Source organism: Homarus americanus, unplaced genomic scaffold (genome assembly GCF_018991925.1).
Source record: "Homarus americanus isolate GMGI-L3 unplaced genomic scaffold, GMGI_Hamer_2.0 scaffold20465, whole genome shotgun sequence".
Classification (NCBI taxonomy): domain Eukaryota; kingdom Metazoa; phylum Arthropoda; class Malacostraca; order Decapoda; family Nephropidae; genus Homarus; species Homarus americanus.
In genome coordinates this window covers 6,480,135-6,502,551 of record NW_024756914.1, presented here as the reverse complement: position 1 = coordinate 6,502,551, position 22,417 = coordinate 6,480,135, and the positions used below count along the sequence as shown (strand labels likewise).

Sequence of the window (22,417 nt, the reverse complement as noted above, 5' to 3'; positions counted from 1 at the left end):
CCGAGTCATTCTTTATCTTGACTGCACAAACACACACATTTCTCGGTGTCTTTTAAATAAACTCTATTCTAATTCCTCGAGATTTGACCGCAATGCAGCAATGGGTTTTCTTGAATGGGATGACATGATGTGATGTATTTTTTCCTCTTGTAATCTAAATATTTACAGTCTAGGACACAGTTTTTGACGCAACATAAAAATCTACCATGTTCTTGAGAGTTGAATTATTCCTCCTTCACGGAACACAGGACATTGTAACCTGACACGTTTTGTTTATTATTTCACTGCTCATTATTTTTAATCTTTTACCCACAATCTTGCCACTAACACGTTCACCCCACAGCTGCAGACACGCCTGGGGTCAACATTGGGTGTGTTGCTGGTATATTGTAACTATTTCACTATTTCTCACAACACTATTCCCGTGTCTACGATAGTCTCACCTTCTCACCTACGACAGCACTTAAAACCAAATTACTGTACCGGTATTCCAACTTTTTGCGGCTGACGAACATTATCACCCAGGACTGTTATTCCACGAGACATACACCTGTACTGATCACAAACACATACTTTATCCATCTACGTGTATGGTGGACTGATATTCTCATTCACAACCGAGAATATTTCTACCAATACGATTTTCCTTCACAACGACAAAAATGTAATCGATATTTACACTATTAATCTTGACTTCCTATCATGAACTGCCGTGTAATTCTCTCTATCTCAACTCTGTGCTCTGGATAATGTCTACCAACACACTTTTTACACTTTACAGACATATCTTCAATCCAAGTTTATGCCCGAGAGAAACTTCTTGGTCACAACACTAGTACCTCGACGTTTTTCTACACTAAACACTTGTAAACTCCACACACACACACACACACGATGTTAATCCAAGTTTGTGGTGGAGTGAAGGGCACAGCCGCCACGAGGAGACTGTGTGGTGTAGGAATTGACTACCACAACAGGGAGGAGGAGGAGGTGCTGGGGTGGTGGAGGAGGAGAAGCCGGAGGAGGAGGAGGAGCAACGACCCACACACACACACACACTCTCACACTACACAACCACCCAGTTCACCCGCTACCATCACCGCCCTGTGAATGACTGACCCCAACGCCCAGCATGGAGGGGGAGGCAGGACGGAGTGAGTACAAGTAGGTGGAGAGGGAGGGAGGACGAGGAACAAAAGTACCTGTGGGTGGAGAGGGAGAAACAGTAGGTGGAGAGGGAGGTAGAGTAACTGGTGGAGAGGGTGGAGAGGGAGGGGGAGGAGCAACTGGTGGAGAGGGAGGAGGAGGAGGAGCAACTGGTGGAGAGGGAAGAGGGGGTATAGGAATGGGTGTATTGAGGAGAAGAAAACAGCGGAACGGAAATATTAATCAGGACATGAGTAGGAGGAGAAAGAGAAGAAGGAGGAGGGGAAGGAAGGGAAGAATAGACAGAGAAGGAAGAATGGGGAACAGAAGATGGAACAACAACAACATGGTAAGAAATAAAGAAGAAGTGGAGGTGAAGATAACGGAGGGAGAGGAGTGGTGGCGGGTAAGGAGACAAAAACAGAACGAGGAAGAGTAGCAGACAGGAGGAGGAGGAGGAGAGAGAGATGGAGGGAGGGGGGAAGACGCATAATGGAGGAGGCAGCAGGAGGAGAAAGTAACAGCAGACGAGGGAGGGAGGGAGGGGAGGAGAAGTGGCAGACAGGAGGAGGAGTGAGAGGCAGAATAAAAAAGTGACAAAGACGAGGAGGAGGAAGACTAGCAGACATAAGAGGAAGAGAAGGAGGAGGAGAGGAAGAGTAACAAAGAGGAAAACGGGGAAAGAAATAAAATAATATAATAAAATACACACATGCAGATATACATACATACATACATGCCACCATAATATAATACGAGCGACTCCCCATCCATCCCCTCATCCACCCTTTCATCTACCCCTTCATCCACTCCATCATCCACCCCCCCTCACCTCATCTTCCACTTTACCTTGACCTCAGAGCAATCGTAGCTGTATTTTAAGCAGGTTTTGCCCCGGGCTCATAGCCTCTCACAGTGTAAAGCTTTAGTTAGAGATATTATACACAGGTTTCTATAATCCCTCTATGATATATTTTTGCGTATGAAGATCTTTGTAAACATGTAAATATACGCTGATAGTACCATATTGTTCCATTGAAATTTAAGTGTGTTTTTTCAATTAATATTATGGCATTTATAGTTTTTTCTCTCCTGGGGAAATGTTTTTATTGAATATGTTATTTTCTTTAAACATAAGGATAAAATAAAGCGAGTGTTCTTATCAGGTGGTGGACAATTACAGATCACAGGTCAAGTACGACACATCATGGTGAAAGTGGAGCAACACAAAGAAGAAATCATAAATAAAAACAAGGAGAGACTGGATAAGAAAGTAGGTGTTGTGTCATGCATTAAGAGCCCCAGGGGAGAGAGAGAGAGAGAGAGAGAGAGAGAGAGAGAGAGAGAGAGAGAGAGAGAGAGAGAGACCAGGCGAGATAAACATGATTAATGGTACCTGAACACTGCCCCGTACACGTCTCTCTTACCTTACCTACACCTATATCACCTAGAGATACCGAACATTAACCTCACCTAAGTATATTATGAGACACGGTCGACTTCCCTCCGTTTCTTATTTACTTTTTTTCTACTTTGAGATACATCTAACAAAAACATACAATTTATCGTCTAAAAGAACCAACTTGTAACTTTGGTTGGCATAACAAAAGTAAATTAAAGTCCTTCTTGTGGTGAGAAGCATCCGACTGATTACTTCATGGAAATTGCTTTGAATAAATGAATAGAAATATAGTTATGGTTTCTTTCTATCGTTGTCTGCCAGCCACCCAACCACTCCCGACCCCACTGTTGTACACATGGAAACAATACCAACACACATTCCTATACAAGTCCTGAAATACCGAGCAGCACGATGAAACGAAACTTGGCCATATCTCCAGCTTAGGAACATCTTCAGCTTAATTAAGGTATATCTCCAGCTTGGTAACATCTCCACTGGTATGTCTTTTAACGAATAAATAATACAGCAAATTACGTTCATTACGAGAGGATGGACGAGTCAAGTGAACAGAATAACAAGGATAACAGTAAAGGCGACCAATAATCCCGAAGTGCCAGAGCCAATTGTCAGTGACCATAACTCTGAACTGTGACGACACAAAAGATTTATTACTGAACTCAAGTGAGGTGAATAACATTATATATCCATAAACCAAGTGTGATCTTTCCACGAGTAGGTTGTACGAGTTATTTTGTTCGCAATTTTCAAACTCACGGAACGGAAAGTCTGCCTTCAGAGATAAGGGAGGAGAAGCGGTGTGTGTGTTGAGAGAGTTCACATCTGACGTCACTTTTAAGTAACTCAAGGATTTCCTCTGAGACAATCCAGACGCGAGCTAAGACAAGGGACTAAAAAAAAACAAATAAATAAATAAATAAAACAAGAAAAACCTATAGCCAGAAAATAAAACAAAACAAAGGAAAAATTAAATAATGGAACGAGAAATAAAACACTTGGACCAAGACATAACACACAGGGAGTAAAAAATAAAACACGGAGGTAGTGGGGGGAAGAAGAGGGGGAGGTGGTGGGGAGGGAAAGGAGGAGAAGGTGGGAAGGAGAGGAAGGAGGAGGAGAGGAAGGAGGAAAGAAGGAGGGGGGGGGCAAGAGGGGATGACATGGGAGGGAAGAAAGGAGGGTAAGGGGCAGGGAAGGGAAGGGATGGAGGGGGGGGGACAAGACCCTCTCAAGACTCCTGTAACCTCCAAAGTCACTCATTAGGAAGAAAGCTCCAGGTAGTAAATTCTTCCGTGACCGACACCCAGCAGGAGTGTGGCAGGGCACAGGTGATGGCGAGGAGGTGGAAGGTTGTGGCGAGGAGAGGAGGATTTTGGCGAGAGTGGTAAGGACGATGGGGTAGTGGCGAGAAAATGGCGAGGAGGGAAGAAGGGTAGGGGAGGGGAGGAGAAGAAGAGAGTGAGAGTCAGTAGCGAAGAACAAGGAGGAGGAGGCGTGGTGATGGGAGCTCACTCAGTTGGGTACGGGTGAATCAGCTGGATGAGGAGCCAGGGTGACGGGTGCTGGTGTCATTCCTCACCAGCTGCCCAGACTAAGGCACCACCAGTAGGAGGCTCTTACATAGGAGTTTCTTTATAATAAAATCAGCCATTGTATTAATATTTCCAATTAAACCCAACAATTAAAACAAGAAAACACAATAATAATAATAATAATAATAATAATAATAATAATAATAATAATAATAATAATAATAATAATAATCGGAACACCTGAAGCTTCGCCGCAGCATATTTCACCTGAAGCTTAACCACCTTAACCAAAACCAAACCTAACCTAACCTAACCTAACCTAACCTAACCTAACCTAACCCTGCCAGGAACCATTGGGTAATTAATCTTCAGGTAAAATACACACTTAAAAAAAACACCATAAAAATACCTCAGTAGTGAAAAACACAAACATAACACAGGTACAGCCACTGGAGATAACACACACACACACACACACACACACACACACACGCACACACACACACACACACACAAATCACACGTATCGGGGTATCCAATTTCTTTGTACTTCGTGTCTGAGGTAATTATGAAACACGCTCATCATGTTACCACGGTCATACACGGCTGCGGTAAGGTGGTTTTAAATGACACTGGCGCTCGTAACTAGGTTATTGCATCACTCGTATGACACTTACCACGTGGGGGGGATTACTGTATTGGTGGTTGAGTGTCATATTTGAGGGGTGAGGGAGTTGGTGAGAGATGAAGGAGGTGGTGAGGGGTGAGGAGTGAGGGAGAAGGCGAGGGAGGAGGTAAGGAGTGAAGAAGTAGGTTAGGAGTGAAAGAGGAGATGGGGTGAGGCAAGAGGTGAAATAGTTAGGAGAAGATAGGTGAGAGGTGAGGAGCGTGGTGAGGGGTGAGGGGCGTGGTGAGGGGGTGAGAGAAGGTGGCAGAGGTCAAGGCTGCAGTGATTGAAGTTAAGTTTATAAAGCATGACAAGGTAAGGTGGTGGTGTGGTACTGTGGTGTGTTATTGTGGTAATATGCTAGTGATAAGTGTGGTAGTTGAGTAGAGTGGTCTTGGTGGTGTGGTGTGGTATTGCTGTGTGGTAATGTGGATGCATAATGGTATGAGCATGATGGTAATGAGGTGGTGGTAGGTGCGGTAGTAGTGTGGTAGTGCTGTGTGGTGGTGTGGAGGTGGTTGTGTGTGATGGTGGACGCGACTCTTCCCGGGTATCAACAGAGGGACAGAGACGCTTTGTCTGTTACTGGGCTCCTCTTATCACCTCACTGTACTCACACACACACACACACACACACACACACACACACACACTATATCACTCAAGGAGATATTATATTGTAGACATAAGATAAGTAACACACACGCTAAGGTTAGTCTGGATTAAGTGTACATGAGGAAGGTAACATCGTACTGTACACTTTACCCAGGTGAGTATTTGTGTGCTGTAATAACCTTCAAATTTCTTTACCTGTGTCTGTACCGTACGTCTATTTGTATCTGTACTTATACTGTTATTTCTGAAGCAACATATACTATTAAATTATGAAAATATTAGTCTTCGGTGTGTGCAATATGAGGAAGGACATGAGGACCTACTGATTACATAATACTTACATATTGTTATTGTTTTGAAATCTATCTGTAACTGTATCCGCACTGTTGTTATGGCGTTTTGTTTAATATTAAATTAAATTAAATGTTCAAAACTATCATTCTGAAGGCTGTTAGACACACCTGTAACTCACCTATGATGTCTCTCAATCAATTAAATGAGAATGTAATGTAATTCTGAAATACCTGGCATCTGTATCTGTGCTTCTACTATTGTATGCAAATTAAAAGCTTAAACAAATATATGACCTAGGTGTAATGTTATTAATGTGAAGCTTATTTACCTGTACTCGTATCAATCAACACCTGGAGGCTAATGGTGTCCCAGGATTAATGGAATCAAATATGACAAGTATTATAATCCTCCTGAAATCTCTTTTGCTGTAGTCGTATCATGTCCAGAGGATTTATGTAATTTAAATGAAATATGTAATCCTAATACAGAATTAAATTTACCATATGCCGGGTATTTAATATTATCTCTAGAAATAAAATAATTTAATCACGATTTATAACTATTTTGAAGTCTATGCTCTTGTAAGGCATTTGTAATACCTGAACTCTTGTCTCCTGTAACACACACCTGTAATACCTGTACCCTTGTCTCAGGAATAATAATAATAATAATAATAATAATAACAATAACAATAATAATAATAATAACAATAATAATAATAATAATAATAATAATAATAATAATAATAAAAATAAAAATAATAATAATAATAATAATAATAATAATAATAATAATAATAATAATAATAATAATCCGAAATGAGTGTAATATGACGGAGCCAACATGACGGTCCCGACCTAGTCCAGGGTGCTCCTCCCCGCGACCATTGTTAATTACTGCACTTGTTACGTCCACCATCACACCAAGTACCCTCACCACATGATCTTTGAGGAGAGAAGAAGAGGATGGGGGTAGGAGGAAAGGGAGGGGAGGAAAGAGAGAGGAGGAGGGATAAAGGAGAGGAGGAGGAGGAAAAGAGAGGAGTAAGAAAAGAAAAAGAGAAAGGGAAAGTTGATAGAAGAGAAAGATATACCGAAAAAATACGAATAGATAATCAAATTTATCCCTTGTGCCTCTCTCTCACAACATCCAGAATAACATTGAAAAGTAATAAAAGCGACAGAACAATAGTCTCCTTAAAACAGACTCGTCGCTTTTCACCTACCTAAACACACAATGCAAAATGACGCGCCATATTATACTGCGCCATAAGGACATGACACAGGTGGTTTGTTCTCATATCCGGGAAAGTTTGCAACACACACACACACACACACACACACACACACACACACACACACACACACACACACACACACACACACACACACACACACACACACACACACACACACTTTACAATAGTCTACCATCATCCGCCATCATGCCTACGGACTGTCCTACCCAAATATCACCAGCCTTCCTTCACCACCTCCAACAAACACACTAAAAACCATGTAGTTTGTTTATAGTTAATAATCCTTCTATTATAGCCAATATATAAGTGTACTCTCGCTCACAAGATCACCTGAGTAGAGCGGACAGTGCCGTGTGTAACTCTGTCTGCCTATAGCCAGAACAGAAAGTTACAATGTTTCATTCCTGACACACACACACACACACACACACACGCACACGCACACACACACACACACACACACACACACACACACACCTACCTCGAGTGCAATCTTGTATTACGTATTAACTTCGTATAAACAAAATCAACTCACAACAACAGGGAAAACAATTAAATATCATGGAACAGATTCATCTTATTTGAAATCTAAACTGATATAATTTCATGGGGGAATTAACAGAGTATAGCGATGAAAGAGAAGAACTCGTAGAGTAGGTGAAAATTACACCTTCCTGTTTATATATGATAACTGGGTACATACACCATTGGATCTCTTACTACAGTCTGCCTGGTAGTGGACTGGTGACAGGGAGTTGTATACAGTAGTTATCGTATCGCCTTTCATTCATCCGTATGTGAATGAATGAGTGTTTGTGTGTATACGTGCGGCGTGTTTATGTGAGTCAGATTGTGTGTGTGTATGTGTATGTGTGTGTGTGTGTGTGTGTGTGTGTGTGTGTGACGATGCTCTCCTCTGGTAATATTCGTGTCTCAGCACCACCTCCTTGCACCTCTTCATGTCTCCCCCAACCCATGTCCTCCTTTCCTCACTCTATCCACCTCATCCTCCTACTTTCCCCCTTCCCTTCACCTCCTTTCCTTCCCCCTCTCCATTTCCTCCTCCTCCTTTCCTTACTCCCACCACTTCCCCCTCCCACCACATCCCCCTCCTTCCCCCTCCAACCACTTCCTCCTCCTTACCCCCCTCCCTTCACCTTCTCCTCCTCCCCTCCTCAACTCCACCTCCTCCACTCTGGCAGGATTCACGGTCCGCTGACGCCCCACAAAATCATAACATGGAGGCGGGAGTTGAAGACCCATTCACGACGACGCCAAGAAATGTGTCGCCTCAAAAAAACGAATAAATGCTCAACAAAAGAACACCCAAAAAACTGAGGACGAAAACAAAACGAACTTGAATTTACAAAAACAAAGTGAAAAAAACAAACACAAAACCATGACTAGATTATATATGATGTCGTAAAGCGATAAACAAGGCCATTAAACAAATAAATACAATTAAAATTAATCGACAATAAAAAAATTACGTCGAAAAATACACAAAAAATAAAAACTTTAAAAAGAGATTTTGATCAGAGGTTGAATGAACAAATTAATTCATGATGTATTCATCATCATCAGTGACTCAGGTATTCATCATCATCACTGACTCAGGTATTCATCACCATCATCATCGTTCACTCAGGTATTCATCATCCTTATCATCGTTCACTCAGGTATTCATCATCATCATCATCATCACCGACTCGGGTATTCACGAGGGCTGGAGTCGCCTCAGTAATCAGAAGTCATAAAAATGTCGTAAGTTGTAAAAGTTAAAACTCATGTCGTCAACGAAGGAGGAAGTAAAGGATCAGTCCCCAAGGCCTCATGACTTCCTTTTCAATACAACAAATTCTGTAAAAAAAAAAAAAACCTAATGAAAGTTTTATGAAAGTTGTCCGTTCAGTAAGTCTGCTTTAAGGGAGTCCGGTTTAAAATGTCTTAAAGAAAACCCTGCTAAAAAGAGTCCAGTTATAAAAAAAATCAGTTTCTGATCCTTCTTGAAAAAATTATACACATTCACGCAGGTTGTGTTTTTTTTAATTAGCTACCTGTTTTATTCATTATTACTATTCACCTGCTCTAGTTGGAGTATAATGACCCTATAATCATATAAGGTCCTCTAAAATTACGAGAACATGCGAATCTAAATAAAAAATCAGATACGAAACCACACCACCATTATAGGGACAGTTTCAGCTAGTTCTATACTCTGGGTGTGTCACTGTTCAGCGTCAGGGACCATCACCCTAAGTAACCTACGACTGATGTGGCGGATGATAGTGAGGAGACACACTCCACTAGACAGATAAGTTAAAAAAATAGGATAATCTCAGTGTATCAGGCCTCCTCTCCATCACATGACTGACATCAGTCTATGAGACTAACAATAGCTATAGAGAACTACCACTACCACACTCCTGCGCTCAGTATCTACCATGTGTGTGTGTGTGGGGAAGTCATCAGAGCTACTCCACTAAGGCACATACCATCCTGACCCAGATAACAAAATCACTCTGGAGATGAAGTCCACCTGCCAGGGACTCAATCATAAGGAGTGGCTACAACATAAAGACAAGATAAAATTGTTCTGCGCAGAAAATTATTTCCTGGTTGTCGATATTGTGAGAGAAAGAAAACAGTGAGTTTACGGTATAAACATGAAGATGATGACTACAACATTATCACCTAGGTGATGTTCCTCACCAATCAAGAACAGAAGGAACCCATTCAAACATTGCCTCACGAAACAGTGTTTGTACAGCTGATGTTCCTCTGCTGAGAGTGGCAATGTACAGCCGGAATATCAGTAAAGGTAATCTACAGTTCAAGTGACTGACATCAATGCCTTCCTCTCCTGATAGTGAACACCATCATGACCTGTGTCACCATCAGTGTGGCAAAAGCATCTGCGGTGTCAGACATGAGGATACAAGATTAATTTGTGGAAATCAAAAATAAAATCGACAAGAACGACTTCACCTTCACAACGAAATAAGTCAAATCTATGCGAAAATAAGGAGAGACTGTGAGGAACTAAGGTGGTGGTGTTGATGTAGTGGAATAAGAAAGCTGAACTACACAAGGGTGGTACTTGAAAAAAAAATAATAAACATCCACCAGTCAGATCAGGAGTGGTGGTTATTTACTAAACTAAATTGAATTAAAAGCTTGAGTCTTGAATGCGTATATATTAATACCTGGAGTGGCGCGGGCTTACGACACAACACCGTGCATAATCATTCAAGCGTTTCCAATATCTTATACGGCACATCATTTGTTAGGTATCTTTACCCTAACTACAAGGATTAGATAAGGTTAGGTTAGGTTAGAGGTAGGGTGGTTAATCATAGGGTGAAAGAAAATAGGAAATAATGATACAAACGGAGAGAAAATTATCCATTAAAGTGTATGTCGCATCGTTGGTCGCATTATGCCAAGCTTGGAGCATTTAGTCATAGCATAAAACTCAAGGGAACACACCACCCGCCCTTCACCACTCATTCTTCTGCTGACCACTATTAGTGTCACCACCACCTCCTCCTCCACCTCCTTCCCTTGTACTTCACCTCCATCTTCCCTCCTCCTCCCCTTAGCCTCCTCCTCCTCCTCTTTCTCTTATATCACCTCGTCCCCCTCCCCTACACCTCCTCCTCCTACACCATCTCCTCCTGCACCTCCTACTCCTCCTCCTATGCCTCCTCCTCTTCTTCCTCCTGTTTTATCTGTGTGCATTCCTCCCTCAAACATCTTCCTATCATCATCATCATCACCACCACAGTAATTATCCTGGCGAAGTCATCCAGTCCAACCATCACACTTGGTAATCTTGATCCTGTTATCTCACTACAATGATATCTGTCGTGGCCCTGACCCCACATAACCTCCTGAACATCCGGTTATCTTTAGTGTTATCCTTATCACCTCTGTCAGCACCTCCCCCCCCCACCTACCTCACACAACTCTCACCTACACAACATCTTCACGTATATATATATATATATATATATATATATATATATATATATATATATATATATATATATATATATATATATATATATATATATATATATATATATATATATATATATATATATATATATGTATGTATGTATATATGTGTATGTATATATATGTGTATGTATATATGTGTATATATATATGTATATATGTGTATATGTGTATAGGTATGTGTATATGTATGTATAAATAAATATAAAAATAAATAAATAAATAAAAATAAATAATAAATAATAAAATAAATAAATATTGAAGTGATAACAGTGGTAACACTATGAGATGTACTTATTACCACCATGCTATTGTACTATTCCAGATGATACTAAATGTTACATAATACTTCCTTGAGATAAATGAATAGTATATATCAGGTGCCTCAAAGAGAGCTCAGGTTCTCAACTGGCTCAGCCATGTTAATATTATTATTATTATCCATTCTGTATCTATATTTTTCTGGCTAAATAAACTGTTACAATTCAATAGTTGTCTCACTTAACCCAAGTTAATCCTAAGACTGAGAGCTACAATAGTAATGACCCAACATTATGACAAACATCCACAAAACGTTCCCTAGCGCGGCTGTGGCCTCTGTATATAATAAGTGTAAACATTACTCTCTTTAAAAGCGTCAACAACAATAACGAAACGACTTATAACGCAGAAAGCCAAATCCTATGATGGGATTGAAGATGAGACTGACTTCTTCTTATTATTATTTCCCCATCTCTTATCAGTTCTGTCTATTTTCATCATGGGGTTATGTACCTATTGTGGTGGGTGGAGGTGGGACCCTAGGAGGTGGGTGGGCAACAGTTCCAGACGCCCAGGAAAAACTGGATTTGTTGGTGCGTCCAGAGTTGGCGCCGGAGCTGCTATGTCTATTTTCGTCCCTTCCTCTTTCACTCCCTCGCTCTCTTTTTCTGTGCTTGGCCACGCACTATCTTTATGTGTGTTCCTACGTGACGTGTGTGTGTATACATTACATAAACACTAATTAACACTATCCCTAATAAGAAGATTGTCAGTAGAGGACATCAAAACATATCATAGTAGAGTATAAATTTTCCTGAACTCTGAGAAATCATAAAATCAACCCCAGATCTTTCAGCGTCACATTTTGGGAAACTTTCACATCTTAACACCTGGATAAAATATATTTAAACACAAAAACACGTTTACCTGAAGGTGCGAGCTGCTTGGCCAATGTCTCCCTCAGGAGCTGCATCTTGCCCAGTAGGGTGTTGTGCTGGAACTCCACCTCATGCACGAACTCCTTCAGGTCTCCGCTCTTGGGGTCACCGGCTGGCATCACAGTCTTTGAAGTAGATTGTGTGGACTGACTGGACGTTCCTGCAGATGGCTGTGATCTCTTTGGTGACTGTGCTGACTGGAGTGCGTCCACTCCACAGTCATTTCTTTCCCCTGTGTGTCTCCCAGATTTGGTGTGTGTCGAGGTACCACTACCTGCTGTAGTGTCTGCCCTGGGGCTAGGCAACCGCCCCTGGGTCAACAGGCGGGTGAGGTCCTGCAGGTTAGGCAGTCGACCACTCATGGTGATGAAAGGGGGAGGGACCTCTAAGGTGTGTCCTGCCGCGTCAGGCGAGTCCTGGACTCCGCGTGGGACTGGCTACCTGCCCCCCACCATGTAATTATCGTCGCTTCTATTGTATATCACGACACTAAACTCTTGTAACTTTCCTCTTATTATTAGTAACAATTCACTCCATCACAAGTTAATTTCAAAGTAATGATGAAAACGAAAACATATAATATCAATATCACTAAGTTTTGTATTTAGCTGTGAAGAGTAAACATTACCAAATAATTGTTTCAATGTGAAAATCTATTATTATTATTATTATTATTATTATTGTTATTATTATTAATATTAATATTAATATTAATATTATTATCATCATTATTATTATTATTATTATTATTACTTTAGAAACAGTAGTATTACTTTTAAACGTATTTTTAATATATAAGAATACATGAGGTATGTGGCAGTTGAGATAGGTGGTGGAGGAGGGTGAGGGATAGGGCAGGTAGGAGGGAATCAGGGTGTAGGAAGGAAGGTAGGATGGAGGGAGGGAGGGACAGTAGGGTGGAGGGAGGGTAAGGTTGAAATGTAGAGAAGGTAGGATGGGTGCGGGGAGGGTCGGTAGGTAGGAGGGAGGTAAGGTGAAGGCCAACACAGGTAAGGGCGTCGCCAAAAGAAGGTCACCGGGTACCTGGTGGCGTCCCTCACCATACTATACACCCAGAGAACAATCACACCATCACTCCAACTCACCTCACTATACACACTGTAACTGCTCTGCTTCTCACTATACATAATCAAACTCGCCCTAAACTAATGCACTATAAACCTCCAGTATCTTACTCCACCAAATAGTACCTGCACTATACACGTCGTCCCCTTACCGTCTTAAAGCATCGCACTGACTAAACCTGTGTCCATTCACTATACTCCACAATTTACTCCGCACATCACTGCACCCGCAACATCCATTCACGGAGACCCTCGCAACACACTGAACCACACCCTGTACCTCACTGTAAACACACACCATCAACACCGCTCACTGTACCCGCATGACACGCAATACGGACCAACTTGGCATATTGTCATTTGTAGACTAGTGCTCCTCAATCCGGTATGCCATAAGTTATTGTGACACCATACGACACACTAGTCTGACACCAATTGGTAGGTAGTGTTTTGGTGTCACTCCATCCATTATGACACCGGCTGACTGAATGGCCAGCTATTATGACACAACACCTCACTGGAGACACTTTTATGACACCATACGCCACAGTAATGACACCACATACCATACTGAAGACGCCATTATGACACCAAGCACGACTGTATTACACTACGGTACTAGCTTCCTCTGACACCACATATGATATCTTAAACAAATATTCATGACATTATTATGACACCACACAACATCCTGGTATTACCCAATTTATCCTCAGGGCACAACAATCAGGCGTCAACTAACATTACCACCAGTCATTGTGTTGTTATTATGATACAACACAGCAGTGGAGAAGACCTTATGACACAGCATGACACAATGAAGACATCAGATCGCCACATGACCTAAATCCTTATGACACCGTATGACAATGAAATTTTATTCCACTTCATGACCTACTGACACCAGTACGACACTACGAAGCTCATATGCCACAGTGGTGCAGATCTCACAATATGACACTGCACAACAACACAGTCAAACACCAACTGGCAAGTCATAATGTCAACCCACCACCCCCACCCCCCGGAGGCTGGTGGTAGTGGTGGTGGTGGCAGTGTGTCCCGTGCGTCAGGTTACCTCAATACAAGCCCTAGCAAGAAACATCTTAGTATCTTTAGCGAGAGGCAAGTCCACACTTGTTCTTGTCACACACACACACACACACACACACACACACACACACACACACACACACACACGACCACAGTACCTCAACCCCAGAGTACCAAACCCCCACGAGTACCTAGCCCCCACGAGTACCACAACCCCCCACAGTACCACAACCCCCACAGGAGTACCCCCATGAGTACCACAACCCCACAGTACCCAACCCCCACAGTACCACAACCCCCACGAGTACCCCCCCACAGTACCACAACCCCCCCGAGTACCACAACCCCCACAGTACCACAACCCCACGAGTACCACAGCCCCACGAGTACCACAACCCCACAGTACCACAACCCCCACAGTGCCACAACCCCACGAGTACCACAACCCCCACGAGTACCACAACCCCCACCCACAGAGTACCACAACCCCCACACAGTACCACAACCCCCACGAGTACCACAACCCCCCACAGTACCACAACCCCCACGAGTACCACAACCCCCCACACGAGTACCACAACCCCCACGAGTAAACACAACCCCCCACGAGTACCACAACCCCCACGAGTATCACAACCTTAACCCCTTTACACAACACTCACGGCTCAAAGGATCAAGCCCCCAAGCCATTAAGTTTGTATCATGGTAATATTATACAATGACTCAGTTGGTAAATAAATACATTACTATTATCACTATCAGACTAAGCCAAGAACACTAAGTAATAATCCTTAATGTACGATAAATCACTTCAAGTACAATAATAAACTCAAGGATACGATAACCTTAACTATCCTCTCGAGTCTAATAACCTAACCTAACCCCTTTGAAAATAATTACATGTAGTTCTTTCACCTACAATTACGTGACCTTAACCCTATGATCTTTTAACTCAGTAAATATAACAATCACGATAGTTTAAACTCCTTAACTTGGTGATCACGATAACTGAATCCCTTAACTTCATACTCACAAAACTAAACTTAATAGTCACGAAAAAAAAAATAACCTTACGATCATAAATATTCGTATCTCTAATTTCATGGTCACGATAAATTTAACCTCAATGAGCATGACACACCGACACCGAGTACAGCTTTACCACCACCAACCACTATGACCACCACAATCATCAACCACCACTAACCCCAACACCACCACCACTATTATCACAATCATCAACCACCACTAACCCCAACACCACCACCACTATTATCACAATCATCAACCACCACTAACCCCAACACCACCACCACTATTATCACAATCATCAACCACCACTAACCCCAACACCACTATCATCACCACCAACAGGGAGACTGAAACTGTTGTACTTGTTCCAGCAATAATACTCAACAGACAAGAGAATTACGACTTTTAATCACTCATTAAAAACTAAATAAAAGCAAATAAATTCTGTTGTTACTTTAGATATCAGGATTATTCTCTCATCGGCCTTCAGGTGTCTGGGGATAATTTTCTTAACCTAACCTAACCTAACCTAACCTAACCTAACCTAACATAACGTAAACTAAACTAAACTAAATATATCGTCGATTAAAGTGACTGTTGCAGTATTGGAAACTGGATAAAGGGAGTCATTTTGGTCTTCGTTTTGGGTATTTTTTGAGGGGAGAGGTGAAGGGGGATGGTTGGGGGAGGAGGGGGCATGTTGAGAAATTATAATATATCTTTTTTGTCACACATTGAAATTTAAAAAAAAAAATACAAAAAATAATAAGCTAGTCTGTCCAAGAACATAATAACATTGACAGAAAAGTGACAAATAGATACGTAAAAAAAATGAATAGCGAGTTGTTGCATCTTTTTTATAAGCGAGGTTTTTGTTTACTTTTACGGCTAATGATCCAGTGTTTGTTTACATGTGTGACCTCAGGTATAGTACACATGATAACACACCCACCTCCCACCCCCCCCCCCAGTCTATACCCACCCAGGCCAGGCAACAGTATCCGCCCACTCACTAGCTTCATTAACAAAACTCGAGGCTCGTGAGGTGACGCCTCCAACTCCCTCCTCTCCCCTAACCTTTATAAAACCTCCACCTCCACCCCCCCCACCCCTCCCATTACTTCCTCCTCCACCACCGTCCACTTGTTCGTGTTGCCAATGTTTTGAGGAGGGTTCAGGGAGAGATGGAGGAGGTGGAAGAGAGAGGCTTGGAAGAGGGTGAGAGTGTACTATTACTCTCCTTCCTTCCTTCCTTCCTTCCTTCCTTCCTTCCTTCCTTCCTTTAGTAAATAAATAGACTCGACACTCTCTACTTTCTCTCTATTCAACAAAAATCTCTCTCTCTCTCTCTCTCTCTCTCTCTCTCTCTCTCTCTCTCTCTCTCTCCGACACAGATATTCTCCATCCTGTATTTATCTTCATGCTTTCCACTGGAGAGACTGAGAGAGAGAGAGAGATGGTTCTTTCATAGACAACATTACCCCCCCCCCCAGAGACTTGCTAAAATACTGGTGACATGACAATGCTTAGGTGTGCCCAGGTACCATCACATATAAATATTTTCCCTCAAAAACTAATTATTTTTCTTAGTTTGTTTACGTTTTGTATTTATTTAAAGACATTCTTCACTTGACACTAACTATTTTATCATTATATTTGTGTTTTATTATTTATTAGTGTACTTAACGTCTGTAACACGAGAGAGAGAGAGAGAGAGAGAGAGAGAGAGAGAGAGAGAGAGAGAGAGAGAGAGATTTAATACCTTTCTTACTCCTAACCATCCTACCATCAGCTACCAATACATCCTTCAACAAGCACTAACCATCCTACCACCAGCTGCAAACATACTGAAGATACAAAGGCCGGCCATTAATGTATCTTAAGGTGCTCTGTGCAAATTGTATTCTAATCTGGATGGTATCAACGCAAATTGTCTCCCAGAAAATTTTAAGCTATCTGCGTTGGCAATTCTTCCACGATAAAAGTTTTGCTGTTGATATAAGCTGTAGCGTCCCCTCTCTTAACCTCAAAGAGAAAACGGGTCTTATGTCACAAATCTAAAATTCCTTCAAAATCCTAAAGTACGAGCCTGGTATTACACACTATCAAGGTAGACAAACAAAAGCCAAGTAATCTTAGAAATTTGTTCGGGACAGACAGACAGACAGACAGACAGACAGATATGCACAATATTACTTCTGTATTTCCCCGAATTATTGATTGATACGGACACAAACACGCCAACGGTGAAGTGGTTCCTTGAATATAAGTAAATTGCTAAAAACCTGATTGATAAATTAGCTAAAAAAATGCTTGAGCCAAGTTTTGTATTAACATTGAAGAAATCTATTACAAATTAAGGGGGTTAAGACAGAGAAATACAGTTACAACAACAACAGCGAACAACAACAGCGAACAACAACAGCGAACAACAACAGCGAACAACAACAGCGAACAACAACAGCGAACAACAACAGCGAACAACAACAGCGAACAACAACAGCGAACAACAACGGCGAACAACAACAGCGAACAACAACAGCGAACAACAACAGCGAACAAGTGAGGCAAAACATTCCTAAAGTAAGAGAACAAACAATATTCATTTATAATCCAGTACTGGGAAAAGTGATAATCATGTCGCCACAAAACCTGCTACCTTACCTAACCTAACCTAACCTAACCTAACCTAACCAGTATTCTAAACTTATAAAGAGGGTGGACTTAAATATTCGCTCTAACATAATTTTCAACTTTATTTCCTTCATAAAGATCAAGAAACTAATTCGTACCAGTAAAAAAAAAAAAACATACAGTATCACAGTCGTTTAAACTAATACAAATATAATAGAGATTTTTCTACACTAAGGCATCACCAAATTCCACATACAAAAAAAAAAACTACATTCGCTTTATAATATATCCAGTGTAAAAGATTAAACACAAATATCAACAAATTAATCAGAATATCAAGTCTCTCAGTCACCATCCAGCATTACACAGTCAGCAGCTAATATTCTTCCTTTACCCCTCAACGTGAATCATTTGTTAAGAGGAGGCATAATTACGACGCCTTTAATTAACCCAAATTTCCCTAGATGAAGCCAGAACATTAAGTCATTTAGTTCCATGACTTGACTATCTATCTCACCCATCACTACCCAAGGTCTGGTCCCGCTTCATACAGTCTGGCCTTGTTATTTAGTTCTGAAAATACATCATACTTGGTATAACTTGTCACAGCCAGTTTTCATCAGTACTAGGAAATCTTCGGTACAATTACTTAGTATTTTTTTCTATATATCATCAGTTCGGCTCCAAATGTCACCTCAAAGTACCACCCATCACCTCAAAGTACCACCCATCACCTCATAACACTATTCATCACCTCATAACACCCCTCATCACCTCGTGCCACCACCCATGGACTCACAACAATAAGACATACGCAGACCAAGATCACGTAGAGAGCCAAGCTATTGTGGCCAGTCCTGCAGAGGTGTGTGACGGATGATCCATTTCACTGTTATTGTGCTCTCTCTCTCTCTCTCTCTCCTTCAATTACCCTTCATCCCTCTTCTCTATCACTTGTACTCACTCATCCTTTCCCCCTTCTCACTCCTCTATTACTTTCCCCCTTGCGTATTTAAACACTTTCAATCTATTTTCTTAATCTCTATTCTCCTTTCTCCTACCTTTTAGTCTCCCTTGTTTCTCTCTCTCTCTCTCTCTCTCTCTCTCTCTTTTTATTATTTGCATTCGTCCTGTTTGCCCCCCACTCCCATCTTTGATACACAATCTATTTCTCTCTCCCTCGCACAGTTATTCTATCTCTCTCGTTATTATTTTTCTCAACATCCAAGAGTCACACGTAATACCCCCCAAACAGAAAGCAACAGAGTACGACCTTTTCCTCCTCCCTTCCCTCCTACAACCCCTTCCACTACTCAGGTACTTCACTATAGAAAGAGACCGTCAACTTGTCTATATTTTTTTCCCTTCAGTTCTATATGGTAGCTATCATGGCATCTAACCTAAATCTATATTACCTTTGCTTTGCTATATTCTTTTTTCCTAACCTAACCCTAATTATAATAAATGCACTGCGGTAACTAACACACATCCTGTACAGAAACATTCTTAGCACAAAGATCCCTGAGAGGCCAAGAAAACAAACACAATACGGTAAACTTCCCAGCACACACGAGGTTACGATTTAACTGATATTACCAATTCAGATCGCGAGGCAGCCAGCAGGTTGGACCAGAAGCTATTAAGTGAAGCTAGTTTACCCTCCTTGTAACCCGGACCAGAAGCTATTAAGTGAAGCTAGTTTACCCTCCTTGTGGACCAGAAGCTATTAAGTGAAGCTAGTTTACCCTCCTTGTAACCCGGACCAGAAGCTATTAAGTGAAGCTAGTTTACCCTCCCTGTAACCCGGACCATTATAAACAACTTTCTCCCCGTCCCTACACTATTATTAGGAGTACAACTTTTACTTGTCAAATATATCAGAATTATCACTCCAGCAACACAGGTAAAGCCAAGCTATTTACCTTTGCTTTTCTCTAAAATCATAATATATGTACAGTATATTCTAACGTGTGGGGGGAGGGGTAGAGAATCTTGTTTTGCTAACTTAATGTAAATGTATAAATGGGTGAATAATAATAATAATTACTGTAGTTGAAGCAATAAAATCAACACGACTGATATATTATGAAGATTAATAACAATATAAATAAATACTTAGAACTACACATGTAAAAAACAGGTTCAAGTCGAGGCAATACGGAATGACACCGCCGGGAACAGTAGAGACGGTCTCCCTGTTACGAGCATGGCAGACATCCTGGTGGTCAGCTGTATGCCAACTTATCTGATTTCTTACTCTAACGTTATTTCCCTGATGTGTGTCATTCACTGTAAGACTCAGACGTGTAGTGCAAGTGACGTGAGTAAGGTGCGCCAGACCTCATTAATCTTGTAACCGTAATGTAAATGGATAGTTTCCCAGCAGGTTATTCTCTGTATACTAAGTCAGGCTGCAGTTTACACGGAAGAACCCACAATAGTTAACATGCTAATATTGTTTGGTAATTTTGGTGTGTTTAGGTTCATAGACAGTATAGTGTATCGTTCACAATTCTTACCTCTGGTTATTTTCAAACTCAAGACGTTTTAACGACCAGAGTAAATATTGTAATTCATGGCCATGGGTCGTCACGGGTTCTCCTTTAGGTGTGGGAAATACATTCTTACCACGGTGAGCCTCAGTGGGTTCCCTAATGTCAGCAGCCACTCCCAGAGTCTATGGGAGGCTCCTCAGAGTTAATGAGCAAACACGAATATATTTCTCTGTGCCTCGCTCATTCCCTGTACAAAGTAACACATTTTAAGGTCCTTCAATTGTGGGAAGATTACTAGTAAGCTAATACAAGGCGGAGAATGTCTAAGATGACAAGGATGACAAGGCGGAACATGTCTACATACAGATGCTACACGAAGACACTATATCGTTAGACTATCATTCCCAAGCATTAAAATCTAGCAGGCAGTGGCAGCTCCACACCAGAAGGCCAGACAGATAATATAAGGCCATGGTTGGTTCCAGATGCGTGGCAAATGAATACCTACAGTAGGACAATGGTGGATGGTTGGTCTCGTGACGCCCCAGGGTAGTACGTTACGGCAGGCGGCCATTATCCTTAACATATTTACTTCTACACTTGGATCTCTACATTATCGACCTTCACTCGCCTTACTATTCAATCCCCCTCTTCAAAATAAACCTTAAAATCTCCGAAACAATCCCTAAATCCCCCTCATAGCTATGGTTCCTTTTTTTATTCCTCTCTCATCCTTCTCCCCCATAACACCTGTCCTTGCCCTCACCTCCACCCCCACTTTGAATAACAATGACTGAGAATACGCCCCCCCCCCTTCACGACCCAGTCCCCCTCCCACCCCTCTCTCCTCCTCGAGCCCTTATACCTCTCCACAGGTCTTGTCTGCTTCTTGCTTGGCTTATGTAATCCCAGAACTCAACTCTCACCCATATCCCCGAGGTGCCCTAATCCGCCTTATTCTTTATCCAGACATATCTCGACGTCTTAGTGTCGCACGAGTCCCACAGTGCAGTACCTGGAGAGCAGTATGGATAGTTTTTACTCCACGTTTTCGGCTCGTCTGATTATATTAACATTTCTAATTAGATTAGATTTTTCTTATTATGATATCAAACGGTTTAAGCCTCTCATAATGTTCCAGTTATTACATATAAAAAACAGCAATTTTGTGGTCTAAAAATAACCATAAATTCACCCAATATTAAAAAACTTTACTTACATAAATAATCTCATGAAATAGTCTCAGTATATTAAATCTGGCAAAGTTATAAACATTCACGAGTTCAACTGTAGAGAACTAAATCACTGCCAATATTAGGACACAGCCGTCAACTGGCGGGTCTGGTACACGCTCAGTAACAGCTGTAGTAACACTCAGCCAGAGCTCACCCTCACATGACCTACAAGTTACTTACATTCAGTATTTATTATGAGATGCGCACAGACGCTTGGTATTCCTTTAAGCCTCCACAGCTGCGGCGGGATGACGAAAAACATTTAATGACTTTTAAATAAACTTCACGTTATGGAAGGGATGCCGGGTAGTAAACATATTACTTTGGCCTTTATCTTCAAATATTAAAATATACTCATCATAAAGTCAACGTTAACTACAACATATGGTAATAATAATAATAATAATAATAATAATAATAATAATAATAATAATAATAATAATAATAATAATAATAATAATAATAATAATAATATAATTTGCGTTTTCATCAAATATTACTATATTTATCACATCAACTCTCAATAACTACCTATTATTATTTTCATCAACAGGTTTTGCTTGGTATGTAGGTCACTTCACCACGTATCACCACCATCAATGTTACTCTTCATCTCATTATCAACAACACGAGTTTCCTGCAACACAACACCAAAAATTTTGTCTAGATTTTCTTTAACTTTTCAATGTTGTTTATCAGATAGGATCTAGTGCCGACAGCTGAATGATGGTC

The 22,417-nt window shown here is 41.2% G+C and overlaps 1 protein-coding gene across 1 annotated transcript in view; it reads right to left on the bottom strand.

Moving 5' to 3' along the window:
* Window positions 1-12,732, bottom strand: part of LOC121857283 (dystrophin-like) — a 173,012-nt gene extending 160,280 nt beyond the window's left edge. The window contains exon 1 of the mRNA XM_042353273.1: window positions 12,141-12,732. Coding sequence (XP_042209207.1) covers window positions 12,141-12,513 — 373 coding nt within the window. The 5' untranslated portion in view covers window positions 12,514-12,732. The remainder of the gene's footprint in view (window positions 1-12,140) is intronic.
* Between the last annotated feature and the right edge of the window lie 9,685 nt (window positions 12,733-22,417).